The sequence below is a fragment of the Juglans regia genome, chromosome 10 (genome assembly GCF_001411555.2).
Source record: "Juglans regia cultivar Chandler chromosome 10, Walnut 2.0, whole genome shotgun sequence".
Classification (NCBI taxonomy): Eukaryota; Viridiplantae; Streptophyta; class Magnoliopsida; order Fagales; family Juglandaceae; genus Juglans; species Juglans regia.
This window is the reverse complement of record NC_049910.1, coordinates 11,445,633-11,467,254: the sequence shown is the minus strand read 5'-3', so window position 1 is coordinate 11,467,254 and position 21,622 is coordinate 11,445,633. Positions and strand designations below refer to the sequence as shown.

General features: G+C 33.2%; 2 protein-coding genes across 5 annotated transcripts in view; both read right to left on the bottom strand.

The window, feature by feature from the left end:
• Positions 1 to 13,468: 13,468 nt before the first annotated feature.
• Positions 13,469 to 14,458, bottom strand: LOC118349612 (protein LATE FLOWERING-like). The gene is made up of 2 exons (XM_035695063.1): positions 14,396 to 14,458; positions 13,469 to 14,186 (listed from the first exon to the last, which is right to left on the bottom strand). The coding sequence occupies exon 2, from the start codon at positions 14,172 to 14,174 to the stop codon at positions 13,599 to 13,601; it is 576 nt and encodes a 191-aa protein (XP_035550956.1). The 5' UTR covers positions 14,175 to 14,186; positions 14,396 to 14,458; the 3' UTR covers positions 13,469 to 13,598.
• Positions 14,459 to 16,937: 2,479 nt separating this feature from the next.
• LOC108990726 (sterol 3-beta-glucosyltransferase UGT80A2) overlaps positions 16,938 to 21,622 on the bottom strand; it is a 37,858-nt gene continuing 33,173 nt past the window's right edge. For all 4 annotated transcript variants that reach the window (XM_018964788.2, XM_035694441.1, XM_018964789.2 and 1 more), the window contains 9 exons: positions 21,397 to 21,460; positions 21,168 to 21,225; positions 20,859 to 21,036; positions 20,122 to 20,252; positions 18,650 to 18,752; positions 18,452 to 18,528; positions 18,188 to 18,235; positions 17,952 to 18,101; positions 16,938 to 17,342 (listed from right to left, as the gene is read on the bottom strand). In XM_018964788.2, the coding sequence (XP_018820333.2) occupies positions 17,175 to 17,342; positions 17,952 to 18,101; positions 18,188 to 18,235; positions 18,452 to 18,528; positions 18,650 to 18,752; positions 20,122 to 20,252; positions 20,859 to 21,036; positions 21,168 to 21,225; positions 21,397 to 21,460 (977 nt within the window). In that variant the 3' untranslated portion in view covers positions 16,938 to 17,174. The remainder of the gene's footprint in view (positions 17,343 to 17,951; positions 18,102 to 18,187; positions 18,236 to 18,451; positions 18,529 to 18,649; positions 18,753 to 20,121; positions 20,253 to 20,858; positions 21,037 to 21,167; positions 21,226 to 21,396; positions 21,461 to 21,622) is intronic.

Genomic DNA, 21,622 nt, shown 5'->3' with positions numbered 1-21,622 from the left:
CATAAACTAAAAATCAACTTTAATTTATAAAATACTAATTTTTCATCATTAAATAAATGATGAAATTTTATTGTACATTTTTAAGAGAAAAAAACTATCTAATTAATTTGAATTTTTAATATAATTTAAATTTCATAATAAATGATGAACATAAATAAATAATAATTTTATTCTTCTACATTAGACTATTTTAATATTTGAAATTACACTTTATTTTTTTCTTCAATTTGACAGATATGGCAAACGTGCTTTTTTTTATCAATTAGAAAATCTTACGCCATACAGGATTTTACACAAGTACCACTAATTTCAAAGTAACCAAGTTTGATCAAATTGTAAAAATTTAAATACTGATTTAAATTAATTTAAAATAGATAATTAACATATAAATATCATATCATAAATAAATTATCAAATTTAATTTATAAAATACTAATATTTCATCATTAAATAAATGATCAAATTTTGTTAAATATTTTAAAAAAAGTATAACTATATAAATAATTAGAGTTTTAATATAATTTAAATATGATAATATTCTTAATTAACTAAAGAGAACTGCTACAACTAATGAAAAAGTAATCCGAAAATATGTCCTGAATGTATATTTCATTTTTTTCTTTATTTTCATGTATTTTTTTAATCATCATAAATATTTTATAAAAATAAAAAATTTACAACATCATTAAAAAAATATTTCCTCAATCACTAAATAAAAAAAATAAAAAAGAAAATTAGGCAAACGTCCCTTGGACGTTGCCTACTGCTAGTATATATATGTATATATATATATACATCGTGATCACTCGTTTTATTTGATTAGGTCATGACATCTTTTAATGTTTAAGTGGTCGACATATATAACAAGTCACTTTAAATTAGTATATATGTCACATCAAAGGATATTGCTATTGAGGTTTAAGAGATAGAGTGACTTTTCTCAATCAATCTAGCTCGATTGAGTAGTACTACGCAGTACGTAGGTAAAATACATCCCGTACGTCTTGATAGAATTATAATTGTTATTGATATACATCCCAAATTAATTACGGCATATGCAAATTAAGATGAGATCAGTCGTCACAGCTAGCGCCTAGGGCGCATTCACCGCTACGTACCCAATTAATAATTAGAGGATTATAGCTAGCCAACCCATGCATGCAGCAGCATCGATCCTTAATTTCTTCATGGCCTCTAATTAATAATATATAATGTATATATGCTAATAGTAATTGACTACTATCCTCATGTTTAATTATACATAATTTAATTATAAAATTCCCTTAAAAATATCATTAATTTTTTTTTAATAATTTTTTACAGACAGCAAGCAGTAACTTAAGCCCTAATTAAGTACTCATGTTGATCTCTTATATATACATAATTTATAAAATAATAATAATATCTACACAAAATTAAAGAACAACATACATATATGGCTGATTTGAGAGACTAATTAATTAATTAGTACAAAGTGGACCGGAAGTTCCACATGATGAGATCAAAATCAAAACTAGAAAGTGGACCGGAGTACTCCGGTCAGAAGATCATCAAAGTGTTTGGTCCCATTTCATGACCATACATATATATATATATATATATGTATGTATACACATATTCATCAGCCGCCATTTTAGTAAGATGCAGAAGTAAGTAATTCAAAGTACGTCAAAACTTTTTATCATCTCATCTCATAATTAATTTATTTTCAAAATTAACATCATTATTTAAATAGATACTTTTCAATTTCAAACTTTTAATTTTTTCATTTAATCGTTAGAATTTTCTCAAATTTTTAAACAAAATACAAATAATAATACTCATTTTTCAAATCTCAAAATAAATATAATACTAAAAAATAATATTTTTAATTTTATAATATTTTTATTCAATTTTCTTTCTCATTTTCCAAAACTCAAATAAAATATCATAACTCAAACCATTTTATTACTATTCATAAACTATTTCACAACTATTTACAGAATTCTTGATCTTATGATCTTATCTGATCATCTGATCACTTTCCAAACTAATCCTAAATCTACCCAATTAAGATTCCAATAGTACTACAACTAGTTCAACAGAGAACAAGGGCGGAAGAGTTTGGTATTTTTTAGTCCAACCTATCTAGCTAACTATCGTCAGACATTTGGTAATTAATCACCTTGGTAGCTAGCTAGTTGACATTCATATAAATATATATATATAGTTAATATAATTAAATATTAGTGTGGTTGTTACAAATGAATTTTGAACTAGTTCACACACACATCCACATTCCTTTCCAATAAAGAACTATATATAATATAATGATAGGTGCCCAACCTCGAATTTATATATAAATTAGTTTTGATCTTGAATATTGAATCATGTTCGAGCGCAATGAATCTAGTCATTAGAATTAACATACTATATAACTAATCAATCAATCATCCAGCAAGTACCATTTCCTTCAAAAAGTAAATTAAAAGTGATAATAAAATTGTTATGTGGAACATTCCAAAATACGACCTTTTTTTTTTATTTTTTATTTTTAATGTTCACTCGTGTGTTTTAATATTTTTTAATAGTTAAGAAAGTAATTATTAGTGAATGTATATATTTTTTTAATTTTTTCTTAATGATTTATAAGGATCATGTTTAAAATAAATATTAAAAAAAAAATTCATTTACACTTCATGTATGCATATTAATTGGAGTGCTTAATTTAAAGGATTTCAATCTCCATTGGTTTATCAAAACACAGAACCACAATGTAATAAGTAGTTAATTAATACACACATATATGATAAATACTCTAACCACAAAAAGAGTACATAAAAATAATCTCATAAATTAACGTGGCTTGATGTGATTTGTTAAATTATAAAGTTATTTTTATTGTAAAATAGATATAACGGATCAGATAAATCTACATTAATTTGTGAGATTATTTTATATAATTCATTTGTGAATGTAGCAATACTCTATATATATACACATGATTAATTATATATATACTTACAACTTTTTCAAAACCATTTAACAATGAACGCATGCCACTCAAGAAAATAGTGGAAACTATATATATAATTTGGTAGTAATCAACTAGAAATTAGTGATCTTTGTGGAAACTCACTCATGATGAACTAATTTCAACGTACATAGGTATGTACACCCGAACGGGCTGAACCTACGTACAGTACTACTGATCTTGATCTAGATTCTAGGCGTAATTATAATTAATTACAGTAGTTCATTTTAAGTAATTATCAGTTTCTTTCTATTCATGATCTATCTTTTGGATAACTCATCATATATACACTACAATAAAGATTTATTTTTGAAACGATTTTTGTTTGGGACAAAATGAAAATTGTCTCAAAAATTAGATCTCACTTTTTAAGATGAAATTTAAATTTCATTCTAAAAAAATACTGAATGTGTTTACTGTTCTTTCCAATGGTATATGTAGGGACGAAAAATTTCATCCCTAATAAAATAACCGTTTGAATATAAAAAAAAAAAAACTTTCGAGCAAAATAAAATAGACATTCGAATGGATATTATATATGGTCAAATGACAATTTGGTGCATTAAGTAACAAAATTTAGCAAGACATTAACTTAGTGTTCGAACAACATACAACAACGTTCGAACGTTAACGTTAATCAATCTTCGAACATATATATTATATATAATCAAACGGAAAATTGACGGGTTAAGTCACTGAGTTTAGAGAGAAATTGAGTTACCGTTCAAACCTATTACTGTACCATTCGAACTAATAGGTTAATCAATATTCAATTGTAAAATACAGAGATCGAATGGTAATTTATTGTAGAAATATTTGGCGGGAATGGAGTAACGTTTGAATGGTATATATTCCGTTTGAACGGTGACATTAATTTTATAAAAAAATTAATTAAATAATATATATAATAGAAATCAACAATTAATTTAGAAAAAAAAAAGATCATTCATAATTAAATTAATTTTACAAAATACAAAATATTGTCTATACAAAAAAAAGAATATAAATAAAAGATATAGAGATGAGCGTGTCTCTACTGACCCAACTCTCTAACGATATCCTCGACTGCAACTAGGCGTGTCTATAACTGTGTTAGCCAAGTACTGATCGTGACCTAAGTCACAGATATGACATCAATCTCTGTACGTAAATCAGAGATGTTAGCATTAATCTTTGTATGTAAGTCAGAGATGGAACTACGGATCTCTGTAAGCACTGCATCAATCACCTCTGATGCTTGTGCACGAATCTCTGCATGCATTATATCTGCAATATTGTCAAGAGTAGTAGTGCATGATGCTTCGACCTGTATGGATGTCTCACCGGTCGATACTCCACGATCTCTCAAGCGTGCATCTTCCTGAGTATCGATCGGCTCTAGAATAGGAGCACGAAGACAAAGTCTCAAGTGTCATGTGCTTCATGACAGGGTGGAAGAGTTGATCGGTCCAATCGGCTCCCGGACACACTCAACAGTATCCAGTAATATCTCAGCATGTAGCAAAAATCGTGTGATCAGGATCTCAATGGGCAATATATCCATTGTAATGTAGGAAGCCTCTGATCGAATTCTAGTGAATATATAACCCAATAGATTGATATACACCCCCACAAGCGACGTGTATCATAAACTTCGTCTAATTCATGCCAAGCTCTGTCTTGTGCTGCCGATGATCAATGTTGTTGGTGATGATTAAGTTCATAATCTTGAAGAACCCAGATAAATCAGCCTGCTTGATGCTCTTCGTCCCATCATAGGGAGGAGCATCTGGACCAACAACCAACTGCCTCAGCTCATGATCAATGAGGCCATTGAGTCCATCTCTATTAGTGCCATCATCCTCAACCGTCTCCCCATCAGCTATAGATTCCCTGAGAACCACATTCGGATATGCAGTGCACAAACGTGAGATACCAATGAAATCAGCAAGTCTATCCGCTAAAAATGTAAATGAAGCTCCTCGTATGGAGATTGTGTATGCCTCATCGTCATCTCGGCCGGAACCATTGAACTCTTTATAAAACTTAGAGACGATGTCGATATAGGAAACGAGGTCTCATGCTTTATCCTTCTGGTTGAGGATTGATGTCCAACTACGCTCGATGAAGATGGATGTCAAGGAACGACCCTCCTAAAGAAGATCCTGAAAGTCAGAAATCTTCACCCGACTCTCTAATGAAATAGTCCTCTCTTGATATGATTTGCTAAAATGTTGCCCTGGTATGCCACACTTCCTTCCCCTAGAAGATATTGTTTACCTGAAATTTAAAAAATAAAATTAAGAAAATTAGTTATAAAATATGATACATAATAAACCTTCACAAAATTATATTATGATTAATATAATTTAAAATTGTTTTGTGTTATACAGTTCGATTGAATTACTAGGCGTTCGAACGTTGCAACAGTAATTCAAATGGTTTCATAACCGTTCAAACACTATTGAGAGGATTAAACTGTTCAAACCTTAAACATTTGTGTTTGAACGCCATAATAATAGGTGTTCGAACGGTTTCGCAACCGTTTGAGAGTCTGAGACTTAAGTCCATAAGATTCAAGCGAATTAACTATCGTTTGAATATTATATTAACAGATGGACGAATGGTTTTTCAACCGTTTGTAGGTTGTACAAAAGCATACGAGTAATCCAAACGATATATCAGACGAACTGTATGCATTGGCGCATGGCCCATCTAGACACTCTTCTCGATATTCTGCATGTATTTTTTGAAGAAGTATGCATCACACAATGGATTGAGAACGCTATAGGAAAATACAAAATAGTGGTATACTAGTCGAAGGAAGTCATGACAGAGAAAACATTGATTTATATGGGGTTATTGTCAGTATAATTGGAATGAAATATTTAAGAGAGCTTGTGGTGTATCTATTTAAGTTTGATTGGTGAGATTTAAGCAATTCTAAAAAGGGAGTGTGCGATGATGAATATTGTTTTAGTATTAATACATCAAAAAAGTGGTATGAAGATGATCATTTTATTTTGACTTCCCAAGCATCTCAAGTATACTATTTAGATAATCTTGAGTTAGGAAATCAATGGCGAGTAGTACAAAACTTTTCTCCAAGAGATATATATGATTTTATCCTTGAGGCGGAGGGACAAGATGAAGAAGAAGAAGAAAATAATAATTTTACTCAAGATCAAGCATACCAAGAGAGTCAACCCGCATTTAACTTGTTTGTGGATTTGAGCCAGTATGAGATAATTCTATTACATATGAAAGATATTGAGGCGAAAATTATTAAAGTGACAGTTGAGTAAAATGTTGAGTCATCTGAAGTATATACAAATGATGAAGGCAAATGGTCAAATGAAGCTGATACAGATGATTGACCGGTTTTGTGTTTGCATTACATTTTATGACAAATCTTTTATGTAATGAATATATTAGTGTTTCAAAATTATGCTACTGAAAATTAAAGAAGTTCGCATTCCATTTCCACCTGTTCCTAGCTCACTGTCTAACTACCGCTAGAGATTGACTCTACAGAATAAGGTAAAAATCTAATAGTCATTTTGTTTCAATTAAGGTCATTCATACATATCACATTGTTTCTAACCATCGTTTACTTCGTTTCTACTACGGATATCATATTCTATAGGGTTAACAGTATAATCTCATCAAGGTTGAGGCACTACTAGAGGCATGATGAAGGAAAAATATCGTAAAGTGGGTAAGATTAAGGTTAACATTCCTAAAGAACATATCAGAGGCGAATGATAACCAGTAACTTGGCTTGCATCGCATGTAAGTGGTCTTACACAAACTTATGCACTTTTGGCTACAAGTTCATGGTAGAAAGTCCCCAAGATGTGAAAATGCTTATCAAGAATCGTTGTTTGGTAATGTTTAAATAATTGATTTATATTAATATTATTTGATATGTGTGTAAAATTTAGAATATTCTTGGTAATAATCTATTTGTGTATATATTTTTTCAAGAGTGATTTCGAACTAAATTTTGGTCGAATATATGAGCGTAAGACTGTTGATGAGCTTATGTGAATGCATTTCATAAATATAAGGCGATGTGTCATGAGCATTATAATAAGTTTGAAGACAATGAAGATGCACGCCAACATCCTTTTCAGGATGTCCGACCTTTCGATTGAGAAAAACTTTGTGACATGTTGAGAATCCATTATATAAGGTAAATTAAATGAATTTTTTTTATATGTCCTATTTATAACTTTTGCTTCCTTATATTTACAACTTCTATGCAGGAGCAAAATTTTATAAACAAAACAAATATATCAAAGTTGAAGATTCATAATCATGCAAACTCAAGATATTTTCATCGTCTCTCTAAGAAATTGGTAATGCTATTTTTTTTATAGTATATAGTTTGTTATTTGGATGTACTCTAATGATTTTATATTTCAACAATGTCTTTTGTATCAACAGTCAGATACTAATTATGATCTGATAAAATTATATGCTGCATCACATACTGATTGTAATGGATAGTGGACTCATTCCGATACCCATGAAAATTATGTAAGTATTATTATCTGTTTTAATTAAACATATTTGAATATTTGTGACGATATTAATTATTTCTCTCGTGTGTAGGATAAAATGGTTGCCTTACGTGCTGAATCTAAGTCAGATCAAAATTTTTTAACAAGTGATGATGAAATTTTTACACAAATTCTGGGTCAATGTTAAGGATATTTGAGGGATTTGAGTTGTTGTGTAAAATCTTCTAACTCTTCCTCATCGTATGAGTATGCCTCTAACACCTTTATAGCATTAGAGAAAGTGAATTCCAAGATCAAAAAATTGAGTACAAGGCAGTATGAGTTAGAGGCTCAAGTGGCGAAACAATTAGACATGGAGATGCGCATGAAACAACAAGAACAACAACAAGAAGAGTTCAAGAGAGATGTGCAACTCAAAATGCAAAGGCTTATGCAAGAGTTCAGGCTTCCAAGCAACTGATTTACATTATATGTACAGATTTTGGGATCTATTTCTATACAAAGAATGCTAGTACTACTGTTTTATTTATTTAGTTCGCACTTATGAGACTACTTTTATGGGTATTGAACAAATTGTAATGTATTTTTTTTAAATATTATGTCTGTCTATTTGATTTTTTTATATGATAAAATAAAATAGTTACCAATCGAATGACAAAAAACCGTTCAAACAAAATAAGTAAAACCATTCAAACATTGATATAGAACATTCGAATGTAATCGTTATTAAATGTTCGAACAGTACTTGCAACCGTTCGAACGAAATCATCAAACATGAAATAAAAGTTTAAACGTCATTTCATAACAAATCTTTCGATCCTATCATGGTCTGATCGAACGTTTCATTATACCTATTTGGTCGAAATGACTAATATCGATCGACCACTCACGAAGGAAGCGTTCAAACATATTTGACATTTGAACGTAATTGTTTGAACGTGATTCTGGAATGAAATTCAATCATCTAAAAAAAAATGTTTCGTTCGAACGCGATCGAACGACTTTACTCAAGTTTGTTCTAAAAGATATTTTTTGGAATAAAATTGATATTTTCGTCTTAAAATATCTTTTGAGACACTGTTATTAGAATGACATTGAGACAATTTTTTTTTTTATCTCAATAAATATTTTAAGATGAAATCACAATTTTTTGAGACGAAAATCTTTGTCCCAAAAAATCACGTCTGTTGCAGTGATAAGTAGTACTACGCACGTTGTCATATATATGCATGCACTCGGAATACAACGAAAATAAATTAATGATAATAACTATAATATAATATAAGAATAATTGAAATATGGCATACATGTAATTGACATACATGAATGATTAATGTTCACGACCTCTAATTAAATTAAAATATTTAAGGAATTTATTTTTATTAATTAGAATCATGACCAATATGACTAAGTACGTACATACATATAATATATTCTAGTACTCGGCCTAATTAATTCCTGGTCGTAGCCTATGAATTAGTGCTTAATTTTCAATATTCCTTCTATTTTTCCGGCCTCCTCTGATTGTTGTTGTATTAGTTATATATCTTCCTATTACTTAAAAGTGTGTATAAGATGAACAGTAGTGAATAGTGCCGTCCAAAACCAAAACCACGCAAAACCAAAACCACGGCAAAATCACATAACGCGAATCGCATCCTCTCAAAAATATACCGAAGTAAATCGAAATAAAACCGCAAATCGCATCCTGGAAGCAAAACCACAGATGCAAAATCGAAGTAAAATCACAACAAAACCATCACAAAAATACACGATAAAAGCACAAAATCATCATAAAATCTTCACCAAACAGTAATAACACGGTAAAATCTTCAGCAAATCGCATCTCGTCCATCTCGGCATCCTCGAAGCAAATCCACAGATGCAAAATCACAGCAAAACCATCACAAAAATACACGGTAAAACCACAAAATCATCATAAAATCTTCACAAAAATACCGCAAATTAACAAAATCACCACAAAATCACAAAAAAAAATACCATAAAATAAAAAAAATCACCACAAATTACGGTGGAGGTGGCCGAAGGGGAAGTGGGCGTCCGTGAGGGAAGGTGAGCATCCATGGTGGCTCGGCTGGGCATGAGGACGGCTACGAGAGATGGTCGGTGGCAAAAGGAGGTCCCGGTGGTGGTGCGGTGGCCAGAGGAGGTGGATCTCCGTCGTGGGTGTGGAGAACCCGTGCAAGAGAGAGGTAGATTTCGTGGGAGCAAACGGCACGGAGATGGAGGCCGAGCTCGCTGGAGGGGGATGGCCGGTGGGAGAGGAGGCTACCGTGGAGGTGGTGGCGCCGGAGGATGGCGTACGGCGGCGCAGCAACATCAAACCCATTCGGGGCTGCGCACAACCGAGAGAGAGGAAGAAAGAGCGTGAGAGAGGGAGATCGGTGTGGGGGGACTCGCCGGAGTGAGGTGGTGCCGGTGGAAGAGGCGGTGAGGCTCACCGACGCATGGCGGCGTCGGGCTGGGCAGAGGAAGATTCGGCTGGGAGTCACGCGTACGGGACGAGAGAGAGAGGGGGGGGGGAAAGTGAGGAAAGCGTGAAAAGAAATTAAAACGTATTAATGGCCGGAGTATTTCGTCCACAAAAAAAAAAATATAGTGTGTGAAAATGATGAAGAAAATTGCTATATATATACACAAAAATAAATCTAAAAATCGATGTGCATGGTTTTATTGGATCTGTTATATTTACTTTATAATAAAAGTAATTTTACAATCTAGCCTACCTAATTAAATCATATCAACTTGTGAGTTTACTTTTATCTAATTTATTTGTGTCTAATTAATTAAGTATTTCCCTATTATATTATATGCAAAAGTTACTTTTTAACCTATATACAGCGACACATTAATAACCATTAAAATCCTAACTATTGTTTTGGAATTTTCAAAATGATTTAACAATAAAAGATTAAAATACTGATTTATATATAAATAAATATTAATTTAATTAAAAATATTGAAATAAATTAAATAAATGATAAAATTTTATTAAATATTTTTAAAAAATTAATCTCAATCCTTCATTTTAAATTCTTAGATTTGATCTAATAATAGAAATTTAAACATTAATTTAAATATTGATTTAAACTAATATAAAAAAATAATTAAAATATAAATATTCTACCATAAACTTAAAATTAACTTTAATTTATAAAATATTAATTTTTTATTATTAAGTAAAAGATAAAGTTTTACTGAATATTTTTAAGATAATAATATTATATCATACACTTAAAATCAACTTTAATTTATAAAATATTATTTTATCATCATTAAATAAATGATGAAGTTTTACTGAATATTTTTAATAGAAAAAAACTATCTAATTAATTTAAATTTTGAATATAATTTAAATTCTATAATAAATAATAAATATGAATAAATAATAATTTTAATTATTTTAATATTAAAAATTATTATTTATTTATTTTTTCAATTTAACGGACATGGCAAACGTGCTTTACACGTTAGTCACCTCTAGTATATATATATATATATGATCAGCTTGTTGGTGGCAGGCCGGCCGGTAGCCAGCTAGAATCCACGTCATGATCTATTAACTGAAGAAAAACCATTTCGGTCGCTCTAATTAATTTATGTAAAGACACGTACGTACGTTGACTTTAAAGGAAAATTAAACAGGCGGACCGCCATTGTCGACATTGATTGTACCATGAAAACAGCCCTCTACTACTAAAAAATGATAAACACGTAACAATTTATACAACATTTTATATAATAATATTTTAAAAATATGAATATTTTTATAAAATACCTTATAAAATTAACATCATTTTACAAAAATACTCTTAATTTATAACATGTGTTATAAAAAATATTGTATAAAATGTTATGCGTTTACCACTACTCACTACTACTACTACAACATTAACGGACCGGGTTTGTTTTCTATCATGAACTGATAATAATTAGATAGATAGATAGCATGCATGGATCGATCATGATTATATGCCTCATGCCCTCTTTTGTGTACGTACGTTTCCCCTCATTCACATGATCCCACAATCATGCATGCATGCATGCTAATCATCGATGCATGAACTCACAATTATATATGACTCTCTCTCTCTCTCTCATGTATGATGTATGTATAAGTCGTCGTTGTCACATAATTTCCTAGCTAGCTACTAATTGGTAACGTGCAATGCATTATGAATCTTTATGCTACTTTTCTCAGTTCCCAAGCTTTGTTATTTTGGTAGTTAGTGTATGTATATATATATGGGGTATCAATTATTATATGCATGATATGAAGATAGATAGCTAGGTGCGAGCATGTTTCTCGGCACGTAGGCTATCTTCTGGCTGGTGTCTATGGCATGTGGGAAAGGAATCTCATGCTCATCTCACTGCACTTGGCATCTGATCTACTGATTGTTTTTTCTAATAAAACTTCACATGGGGGCCGGGGAAGTGCACGTATAATCTTAATGGCTAAAGCTAGCTTCCTAATTGATCTGCTTTGAGGGTCTTTCAACTTTGATATATATTCGTCGTACGTCTAAGATCATAGGAAGCAGAGATTCCAATATTATATTAATCATTAATCATGGATAGATAATAGGTCCAAATTAAAGATGAGCCAATTATATATCCACACTCTGTATCAGTCCCCCATGATTCTTTTACGAGAACCTAAAATCACGAAACCAGAGAAAAACTAGAGTTTCGAATTTATATATAATTATTATAGGGGTATATTGTCTATATATATATATACATATATGTGGGTGTTTATATATATATATATAAACAAGATTACAGGCTTTTCTCCGAAAAATTTGGGCGGCGACATAATTGATATATCGTTTTGCAAGGCGAGTCTACCAAGGTCCGAGACGTACGTACGTCGTACGTAGACATGTTAGTTGGAGTTATTTATAGGCATGCATTTCTTTATTTGTCAAAGAAAAATGCTACTCTTATAACTTATTTTTATCGCTGAGTTTTTATTTTTTATTTTTATTTAATGGTTAATAAATTATTTTTTAATAATATTTTGAGTTTTTTTTTTATTTTTTTTAAAAATATATATAAAAAAAAGTGAAAAAAAAATATAACAAATAATAACTTTTAACCGAAGCTGAGAGCGGTAGCTGTAGAGCCACTCATATGTGTGTGTGTGTTTATTGTTTTTTTGAAAGTGTTTATCCAGCAAATATGATATTAAGGATATAATGTAAAATAAAAACAAAACCCGACTAAAGTATCTCTGTCCCACCCACCAAGCCCAACTGATTGAGCCCGAGACATAAAAGTAACGAGGGCAGTAAACAAGCATGATCATCAATTTTTTTAAAATTTTAAAATAAAAAATAATATTAAAAAATATATTCTAAAAATATTTAATTTAATTTATAATTTTAATTCATTTCATCTTATATTTAAAAACAAACGAGGCGTATGTATACCTTGAGAAGCATTTTCTGTGAATTACAGATGTCACCTTTAAGCCCAACATTTGTTTTTTTTTTTTCTAGGTTTGTGGCCTTTGGGCCGAAATGAATCAATGATTGTTCCAGGCATAATCAAAATCTCTCCTCTCTCTTTGAAAAAATAATGTTGTTGTTGGATTTCCGTTTACTTTCTGCGAAGGAAGTGCATAAAGCTACTGTGCTGCAAATCATTTCTTACAAAAAATACCCATTTTGTTGGACTCTGATCATATGAAGTTAGATGGCATGCACACATGAGAGTTCACTCACAGATAACAATCTTTAGAATAAGTACAAATTATATGTATATATACTTGTAATTATTCGTATCAATCATTAGTAAATACCAAAATGCATGCATGGATCATTTGAGGATGGGTATTTTGATCAATTAATAAAGGGATGATCTTAATGCAGCTAGCATATATATATATAATGTTGAAAGCTGATCTGATGCTTCTAGACTCAATGATGTCATGATAGTACAATTTAATTCATTCCAAAAATGGAGGCTGGAAGATGCTCTAATTATTAGTAAGAAAATGATGTAACCCAACAATGCAAAAAAGATGCCAATCCATTCAAACATCAAAGTTCTTTCTATAAATGGAGAGAAAGGTCAAGCTTTTGATCTTTCATGTCCTTATTCCCAAGACTGTAATCATTAATCATCCCTGCTGGTAGATAATGTTGCAGGGATGAGCCTCCTCCATTGTTGCAGCGTGTGCTTCTTGATCTCCAATTCAAGAAACTTTGTCCATCCTCTTGATTTTCGAAGCCATATTGATTGCTTGGACAACTCCCACCATAGTATACTATATTCTCAAACCTGGGAGCACCGTTGGATCCAAAACGATCCGAGGGTTGGTGACTAGGAAAACAGCGAAGATTGGCAGCGTGTGCAGTTATAAACATGGAAGGATGTAAGATTCCTAAGGGATGAGTTGGAGCAAATATCACAGGAGGTTGCAAAGATGGTGGAAAGTTTCCTTGAGCATTTACTTGAGCAGCCCTTTTGGACTTTCTTGCAGCCGTTCTCTCCTTCTTGTGGGCATTTTGATGCCCTCCCAAAGCTTGAGAACTGAAGAACTTTCTTGAACAAAACAAACAAGGGAATACTCTTGATGTTGTGCCTTCTTCATGAGTTCCTCCAACATGGGTTGCTTCATCTTCCATGTCTGTCACAACCTAGAAAGATACATTAGTAAACAAATGCTCAAAAGAAAAATCCGTGTATAAACCAGCCAAACCCAAATGAGACAACCAAATTGGATTTTAGAAATATATCTGTTTCATAACTGTGAAAAACTTGTTGAAAAAAGTATGAGAAATGCTTGAGCAGAGTGGCAGAGGTAGAGAGCAGGAAAGAGAAACAGAAGGGAAGAAAACGTACTGACTTTTGAGTTTTTGGCGTTTGATCTGATCAAAAAAGAGTAGAAAAGAGAGTTCAGAAGCCAAGTTCTAAAAGAGTTGGGAAATGTGAAGAGTGAAGAGTGTTTAGGTCGAATTATTAAATAGAGTACTTGACAGAGAGAGGTGTATGGGCTTGGGAACAGAAGAGATAAGAGAGTGAAAGTGGGGCTAAGGTACCCTACAAGATGCTTCTGCAGGCTAAGGTGACGAGAGACGAGAGACGATAGTGATTGGTGGCAACAGATGTAAGGATTGGGAAATGGACTCTCTCTCTCTCTCTCTCTCTCTCTCTCTGTGAGACAGTGGCGGTTTCATTCACTTTGGGTGCACTTTTATTTCCTTTTGCAGTGCTTCTTCTTATGGTTTCATTTCCCAGATTTATGTCGTGTAATTAGGCAGATAAAGCAAGCATTTACAACACCTCTTTGTATAATCAGGTGCACTAAAGACACTCATGTTGTCCTATTAATTAAGCCAAGTACTTGTGCTGAACTTGAATTGAGGCGGCTAGCTTTTGCCTTTTTTTTTTTTTATTATTCTTGGAATATGATCTTCAATAGCGTGGGTTGTCTTCAAAAATTTAAAGAAGCCCCCCTGATGAGGTGGCTAAAGGATATTGGAGTATGAGGGAGGTGAATCAAAGGAAAGGAAGTCAGAGAGTGTCAGAATAGCTAAGCTAACGTTATCAGATTTTTGTGATCTGCAATGGCCAATGTGGAGGGATTGGATGACTTTAAAGCTAAAAGCCAGTCCAGTCCCCCCCACCACTCTGGCCCTGGGTCTTATAAAATGGCTCTTCTGCTTATCCTGCATTCCTCTGCTTTTCTTTCTTCTTTTTTTCTGTTTTTTTGTACAAATGGTTATGGGGCTAACAGCCACTAGTCTTCCTTTCTCCACCGCCAATCCCATACAATTGTCACCTTCCACCCATTCCATGCATGAGACCCAATGAGAAATGGTGTGTATAAGTCCTAAATAGATAAACCTTTATAAAAAAATAGAACACATCTAAAAAATTATTGTTTATAAGACCGACTTTTTTACAAAAAATTTTCATAGAACCTATCTATTTGAGACTTATACCTAACATTACTCGACTCCAATATATAAGACAGCCCGATGCTAATGTGTTTTCGTGATACGTGGCACCCAATAAAAGGTGGAAAAAGATCTCTCTTTGTTTTTGTTCCCAACGGTTGTGAAAAATCTCATTCATCAAGAACGACACCTACTCCCTCATATTTCTGTCTGTTTGCTGTACTTTGTCCAGCACTGGTATACTTTAGACGGCTAGTATTAAACGTCGGTCTTCTTTTTATACAAGGAATTTGTCTCACTCTCAGCCTCACACACTGGTGGTAATGAAGAGCAGTGAGGGGAATTTGCCGAAGGGTCATGAGGATGGTGGTAATATTAAATATCGGGTGGTAATGAATCTGAACTTCTACTTCTCCCAACAAAAAGATAAATAAATTTTGAAAAAAAAAACATTATAAGTAACTCAATATTGAAAGAGAAATTCTATTTGCAGTTCTCAGGTGCAGACCCATTGATATACTTCATTAAATGAAAATTATTGTAATTTAAAAAGGTTTTTAAAGACAAAATTATCTAGACTTACATGTGCAGTCCTCAAATGGAGACTGTAAGTACTCATATTGAAAACACCGGACAATTGGCAGGTGATGCTAATCAACTCTTAATTCCTTGAACTTTTCTTGCATCTTCTTTTTATGGTAATATAATCGTTGGAGTTTCCTCAATCTATTCTACTGATGATTGATCACATGAAGGCTAATCAACTCTTAATTCAAGAGGAAGGTAGGATCTACTTGTTCATCTATAAATCAAATACACGGTTTGGTGTCGTTTAATTGTGAGATTGAAGGCTTTCAATCCCATTGAAAAGAAGAGAAGATAGCATGCATTCCAACAACTCGATCATGAAACCAAATAGAAATTCTTATAGGTTGACGCCATGGTGATACTTCAAGACTTCCTTGTGATCATGCAAACCTGGAGATGGTAAGATGTGCTGCTCCTTCCCCAACGTATACAGCCTGCTACAAAGCCACCATTCTCCCATTTGTTCCTAAAGAGATGGCAGTATCTATGCCACCAAAATTAATATTAAGATGCCCCATAAAGACCTGTTCAACGGGTCCAAGGATCCCACGTACCGAACTCATTTAAAGCTATGAGGCCAATGGGGTTGTTATGAAGTGTTCAGGAGGCAATGAAAGCCGGAGTAAGTTGAAGATCAATCATAAAGTAAACATGGATTCTGAAACATCAGAACAACTTGAACATTGATTGCATGATTCTCAGGTTTGCTTTGGGTACTTACTAATCTCTCCCACGTTTGATGTCATATGGATGGATTTATGCTATTTGAACTTGACAAATGAATTGACAACCTATTTTAGTATAATGTCGGCAATAACAGAACCAAAAACAATAATTATTACTAAAGCAGAATATTATCATTCACGTACAAAGTCGGTACAAAAAGCAAAAATGCAAGTAGATTAAATAAATAAAGATTGATAAAAGTAAATCATTTTTTAATAGAATAAAGATTGAAAATTACAACTCTTGAAGTAGGAATGGCCTTTTATGAACATGAATCCCAAGTAGTTTCCTCTCTCTCTCTCTCTCTCTCTCTTCTCGGCAGAGACCACGCAGGGCATACTATTATATACACCGTCAAGACAAAATAATTGGAGAAATGCATGGAAGGACTGACAACATCCACCAACAATTTCAAGAACAACCAAAACATCTACTTAAAGAGAAAAAACTAGATGTCACTGGTTCTGGCTCGAGATCAGGCTTTTTGCAAGGAAGATGTTTAAAGAAGGCTTTCACTGCTCCAGCCACACCATCCTCATTTTCCATGGCCTTTGCAAGTTCGACCGCATGCAATTTCACCTGGAATGATTCTAAGGTAAGTTCATCATGAGGTAATTCGCACATTCTTAAATTCACCTTGACGGACCATAATAAACTTTTTTAAAAGTTCCAAAAAGGTTTGCAAATTAATGACACCTTCCGAGGAACTGAAGTATACCTGTTGGGAAGGCTCGATAATTTGAATAATTTTGCTATTTTTGTCACACACCAAAACTAATTCTGCTTCTACATAGGTGGAAAATACTTGCAACCAAAAGGAAGTCACTTGCCAGTCCCCAAGTTTAAAATCAAATTGAAAATCCTAAGCTTACTAGAACACCTTTACCTAGAGGTAAATTTCAGGCTCTTAAACACATTGAGGTACAACAGAATTCTAATTAAAGCCTCCTTTGGTCAGTACTCTAGAACATTAAAGGCATGCAGGTATCAAGTCATCCCCAAAATCAAACTGAAGGCTGAAAAAAAGGGGTAAAAGAGGAGGGCAGGAGAAGAACCCACACTTGCATTCACATCTATCTACAAGGCAATACAGATTCAACACAGAATCTGACTGTTGTTTTAATCAAGGCAGTTATTTTAAGAACTTGGATAACAGTATCTACCATTTCAAGAAAAAAACAGAATTACCTTTGGATCCACCATAAACTTTATTGCATCAACCAACTTCGTAAGTGTAAACTCCTCAACAGGAATGGGTGCAGGACCTACACCTCTTGCATGTACCCGCTCTCCCCAGAAGGGTTGGTCACCGAAGAAAGGTACAATGGTCGTAGGGCACTATATTGCAAAAACATGGATCACAATAAGCCAGAAGCCAATTACATGGAACCAAAAGCATCATAGATAAAGTAAGCTATGATTACCGCAGCTCTTAGACCAGCAGCTGTAGTTCCAGCACCTCCATGATGCACCTGAAGGCATAGAGAAAAAATGATAAAAGCATGCCTGTTAAATATTAGAAGAACATTGAAAACTAATAGCACAAGGAACAGGCCGACAACTTTCAAGCCTAACCATGGCCCCCTAGTCAAAACTTGTCACTAGGCCTGATTTGGTACATTTTCATTATCTAGGATGCTTCTATAACTAGAGATTTAGATCTCGAAAACAGTAATTTTAATTCTCACCACAGCCTTGCATCGTAAGAATAGCCAATCATGAGGGCAGTTGTCCAATAAGTAAATGGAGTCATTTGGTTCTGCCACTGGAAAGAACAAGAATTACAGCTAAATAAAATGGCATATCTAACAGATGTGATCAGATAGTAACAGAGGTCATAATAATACAAGAAACATGCAACGCTTTAAAATGAAACTAAAACTTACAGTTCCCAAGGCCACCCCAGCCTTTGTTAATGATGCCCCTCTGTTTAGTGCTTTGCAGTGCATCCACAATAGTTTGGGTCATTTTCTCTGGCTCTTGAACAGGCTGACATCAAAAAGGAAGAAAAGGGGGAAGATACAATTACTCAATCAAAAAGAAATATAAATCACAATTCAGTAAGAAGAGAAGGGTTATATACATATCATGACAAGCTGACAACATTTAATTTTCTTTAAGGGGATCCATTCTCACATGTAAAACATTTTAATTACACTGACGGGGCTTTCAAGACTCATAAAATGAAAACTACCATATTTGAGAGAGAGGCATCCTCCAGAATATACACACTAAGCCTACCTGCTTCAATATTTATAATTCATAAGCCTTTATACAAATTACTTATCAAAAAATATATATATTCCTTCATTCAAAGTCTGAATCTTTAAATACAATGAAGCATATTCATATAGACTCTTTGGTCTTTAATGAGCCTACTAGAACTAGATTTCTAATTTGACTGGTGCAACCTTCATTGGAAAAACATTATAGACTCCTCAAGACAAAAACTTGAACCCTATCCCATTGTTGCGCCAACCTCCTGATGGATGGTTATCCAGCTTTATTGAAAAAAAAAACAGAGAGATGCTCATACTTCATTAACCCATTTTCATGCTCCTGCTGATAACAAAAACAGCCCAGTCTTGCCGTAATCTCCATTACTCTCAATCCATAGATGTGGCTGATAAGGCCATGGATGTTGCGCGCACACAGTTTGAGCATCATCTCTTCATGAACTCTGCTGCTATTAGGACAGAATCATCTCCAATCACCCACTTCATATGATGTTCTGTGTCTTTCAATCAAACTTAAATGCCCACAAAGGTAACCCAAAGCTCAAACAATTTCTACAAAATCAGTTATCAAACTCCAATCCACCCACTAAACCTATTGATCTAGTATATATTTTAGAAACTTTTTTTTTTTTTAAGTAATCAATAATATATTAATATATTAATAAATAAAATATATAGCATATATTTTAGAAACTGCTGATCAATTGATCTTTTAAAAGAAATATATAGCTCAAATACATGCAAAAATTTCACAAATCTTCACAAAATAAAATGGTAGGATAACAATAATGTTAGTTATATCATAACAATGGAGATAATGAAGGTGCATCTGATTCTTCAACGTCTTGAATATTATTCCAGCTTCCTAGTCCTTAGACATGTTTAGAATCTTCATTTTTTTTTTAAATTCTCAATAAATTGCTAATGTCCTCAACAAGTCAATCATCCAACGACTCAATTAATTTGTTATATGACCTAAGATGGATTGTCAATTTATCAAGACAATCCAAGCACCAAGACTACCACTAAAACATTGGAAACAATCTTAAGTATCCATAGATCGGGAACACCATTGGGCAAGAGCAGATAAATTAATATGAGAAATAAGAATAGAAACTCACAAGGCTACCAAATCCAATGTAAATAGGCTTTTCACCAGCTCCAAGCCATTTTACAAGAGGTTCAGGAGGTTCATAGTTCGATGCAAGATCTAGGAAACAGAATCCAACCACGTCAACCTTAGGTCCCCAATCTGCAAGCAATATCATCCATAAATTTACATGTTGCATCAAAATTCATGACCGCCCATTTTGCAAGGCTGATGCACAATAGGTTGTTTCAACCAAAATAAATGCAGTCTCACCTAAAGAAAAAGAAAAGACATAAAAAAAGGTAAAAGAATATACAAACTAAAATGGAGGAAAGAAGCAACATGCCTGAATCAGAAGAAAATGCATATGCCAACTGATTTAGCTATCTTCTATGCATTCTGGTAAAAACTACTAACTGGATCGATACAAGAGGAGAACACCAGAACAAAATAAGCATATAGCACGAGAGAACACTCTACTCACCAAATCCACCCCACAACTGATTCCTAAACAACTTTTGAGATCAATTCTGTTTCATTAAACATAGAAGGCTACCCTTCTTGTAGCTACATTTGACCGACATAATCTTCAGATGGAAATAAGGGAAAGTCTTGCACTTAAAAACAGGATTGAGGACCACATGGTGACACAATTTTCATGGGATTGGCGAATGAACTATTCTGTGCTTTGAGAAATTGTAGCAGATGGTTCTGTTTTGAATATAATTAGGCATACAATAGGACGTGATTGAAATCAAAAGCAACCACCTTTTGGTTTAGGAACCAGGTGAGGACTCCATATATATCCATGTGGGATCTCAGACTCAGAGCCTTGTGAACCACTTAAATATGTTACAGGACGAAGCTTCAGCTTTTTCTTCCTCAAATCATTGATCATGTCCCGAATCCCAAGCCAAATCAAGGAGTCAACAATTTGATATGACAGCTGAAAAAATTGAAGCATGCAACCAAAAGTTAGAAGAACTTACCCGAGGAGGAAGAGGCAGAGAAGCTACAGTACCAAATAAGCAGGAAAGAAAAATGACAGCGAAAAAGAAAGAAATCAAACAGACTCACCCTATATCCAGCTTGCTGCTTCACACGGGATAAAGGATGTGGAAATTCGTTAGTTGGCCTGGTATGAAAAAAGTAAAACGTATGGAATGCAGTTCAAAATCCTTCACTCAACAATATGAGTAGCACAATACATTAAAAAAAAAACAACATATACTTAAAACTAGAGAACAGTTCAAAGCAATACATAATTCAGTAAGATTCAATATTCAATTACCCAGACAAGACTTACGTCCATGGCATCGTGAAAAATATGTGAATCGGTACTTTTAGTGCCTCTGCCACATGGGTATGCCCTAAAGAAGTATTTAATGGTTACGAGGAGTTTATGAAACAAGGAAATACAATCTCAAGTTCAATAAAATTTGGAAAGCAAGAATATGATCAAGTGTCACCACAATGAGTTTCCACACTGATGGTGGAAAATACAAGTTTTTGCTTAAATTTAGCAAAACCAA

What these genes read in the sequence shown, in the direction of transcription:
- LOC118349612 (XM_035695063.1), bottom strand. Translation starts at nt 14,174, where the DNA reads ATGGAAGATGAAGCAACCCATGTTGGAGGAACTCATGAAGAAGGCACA.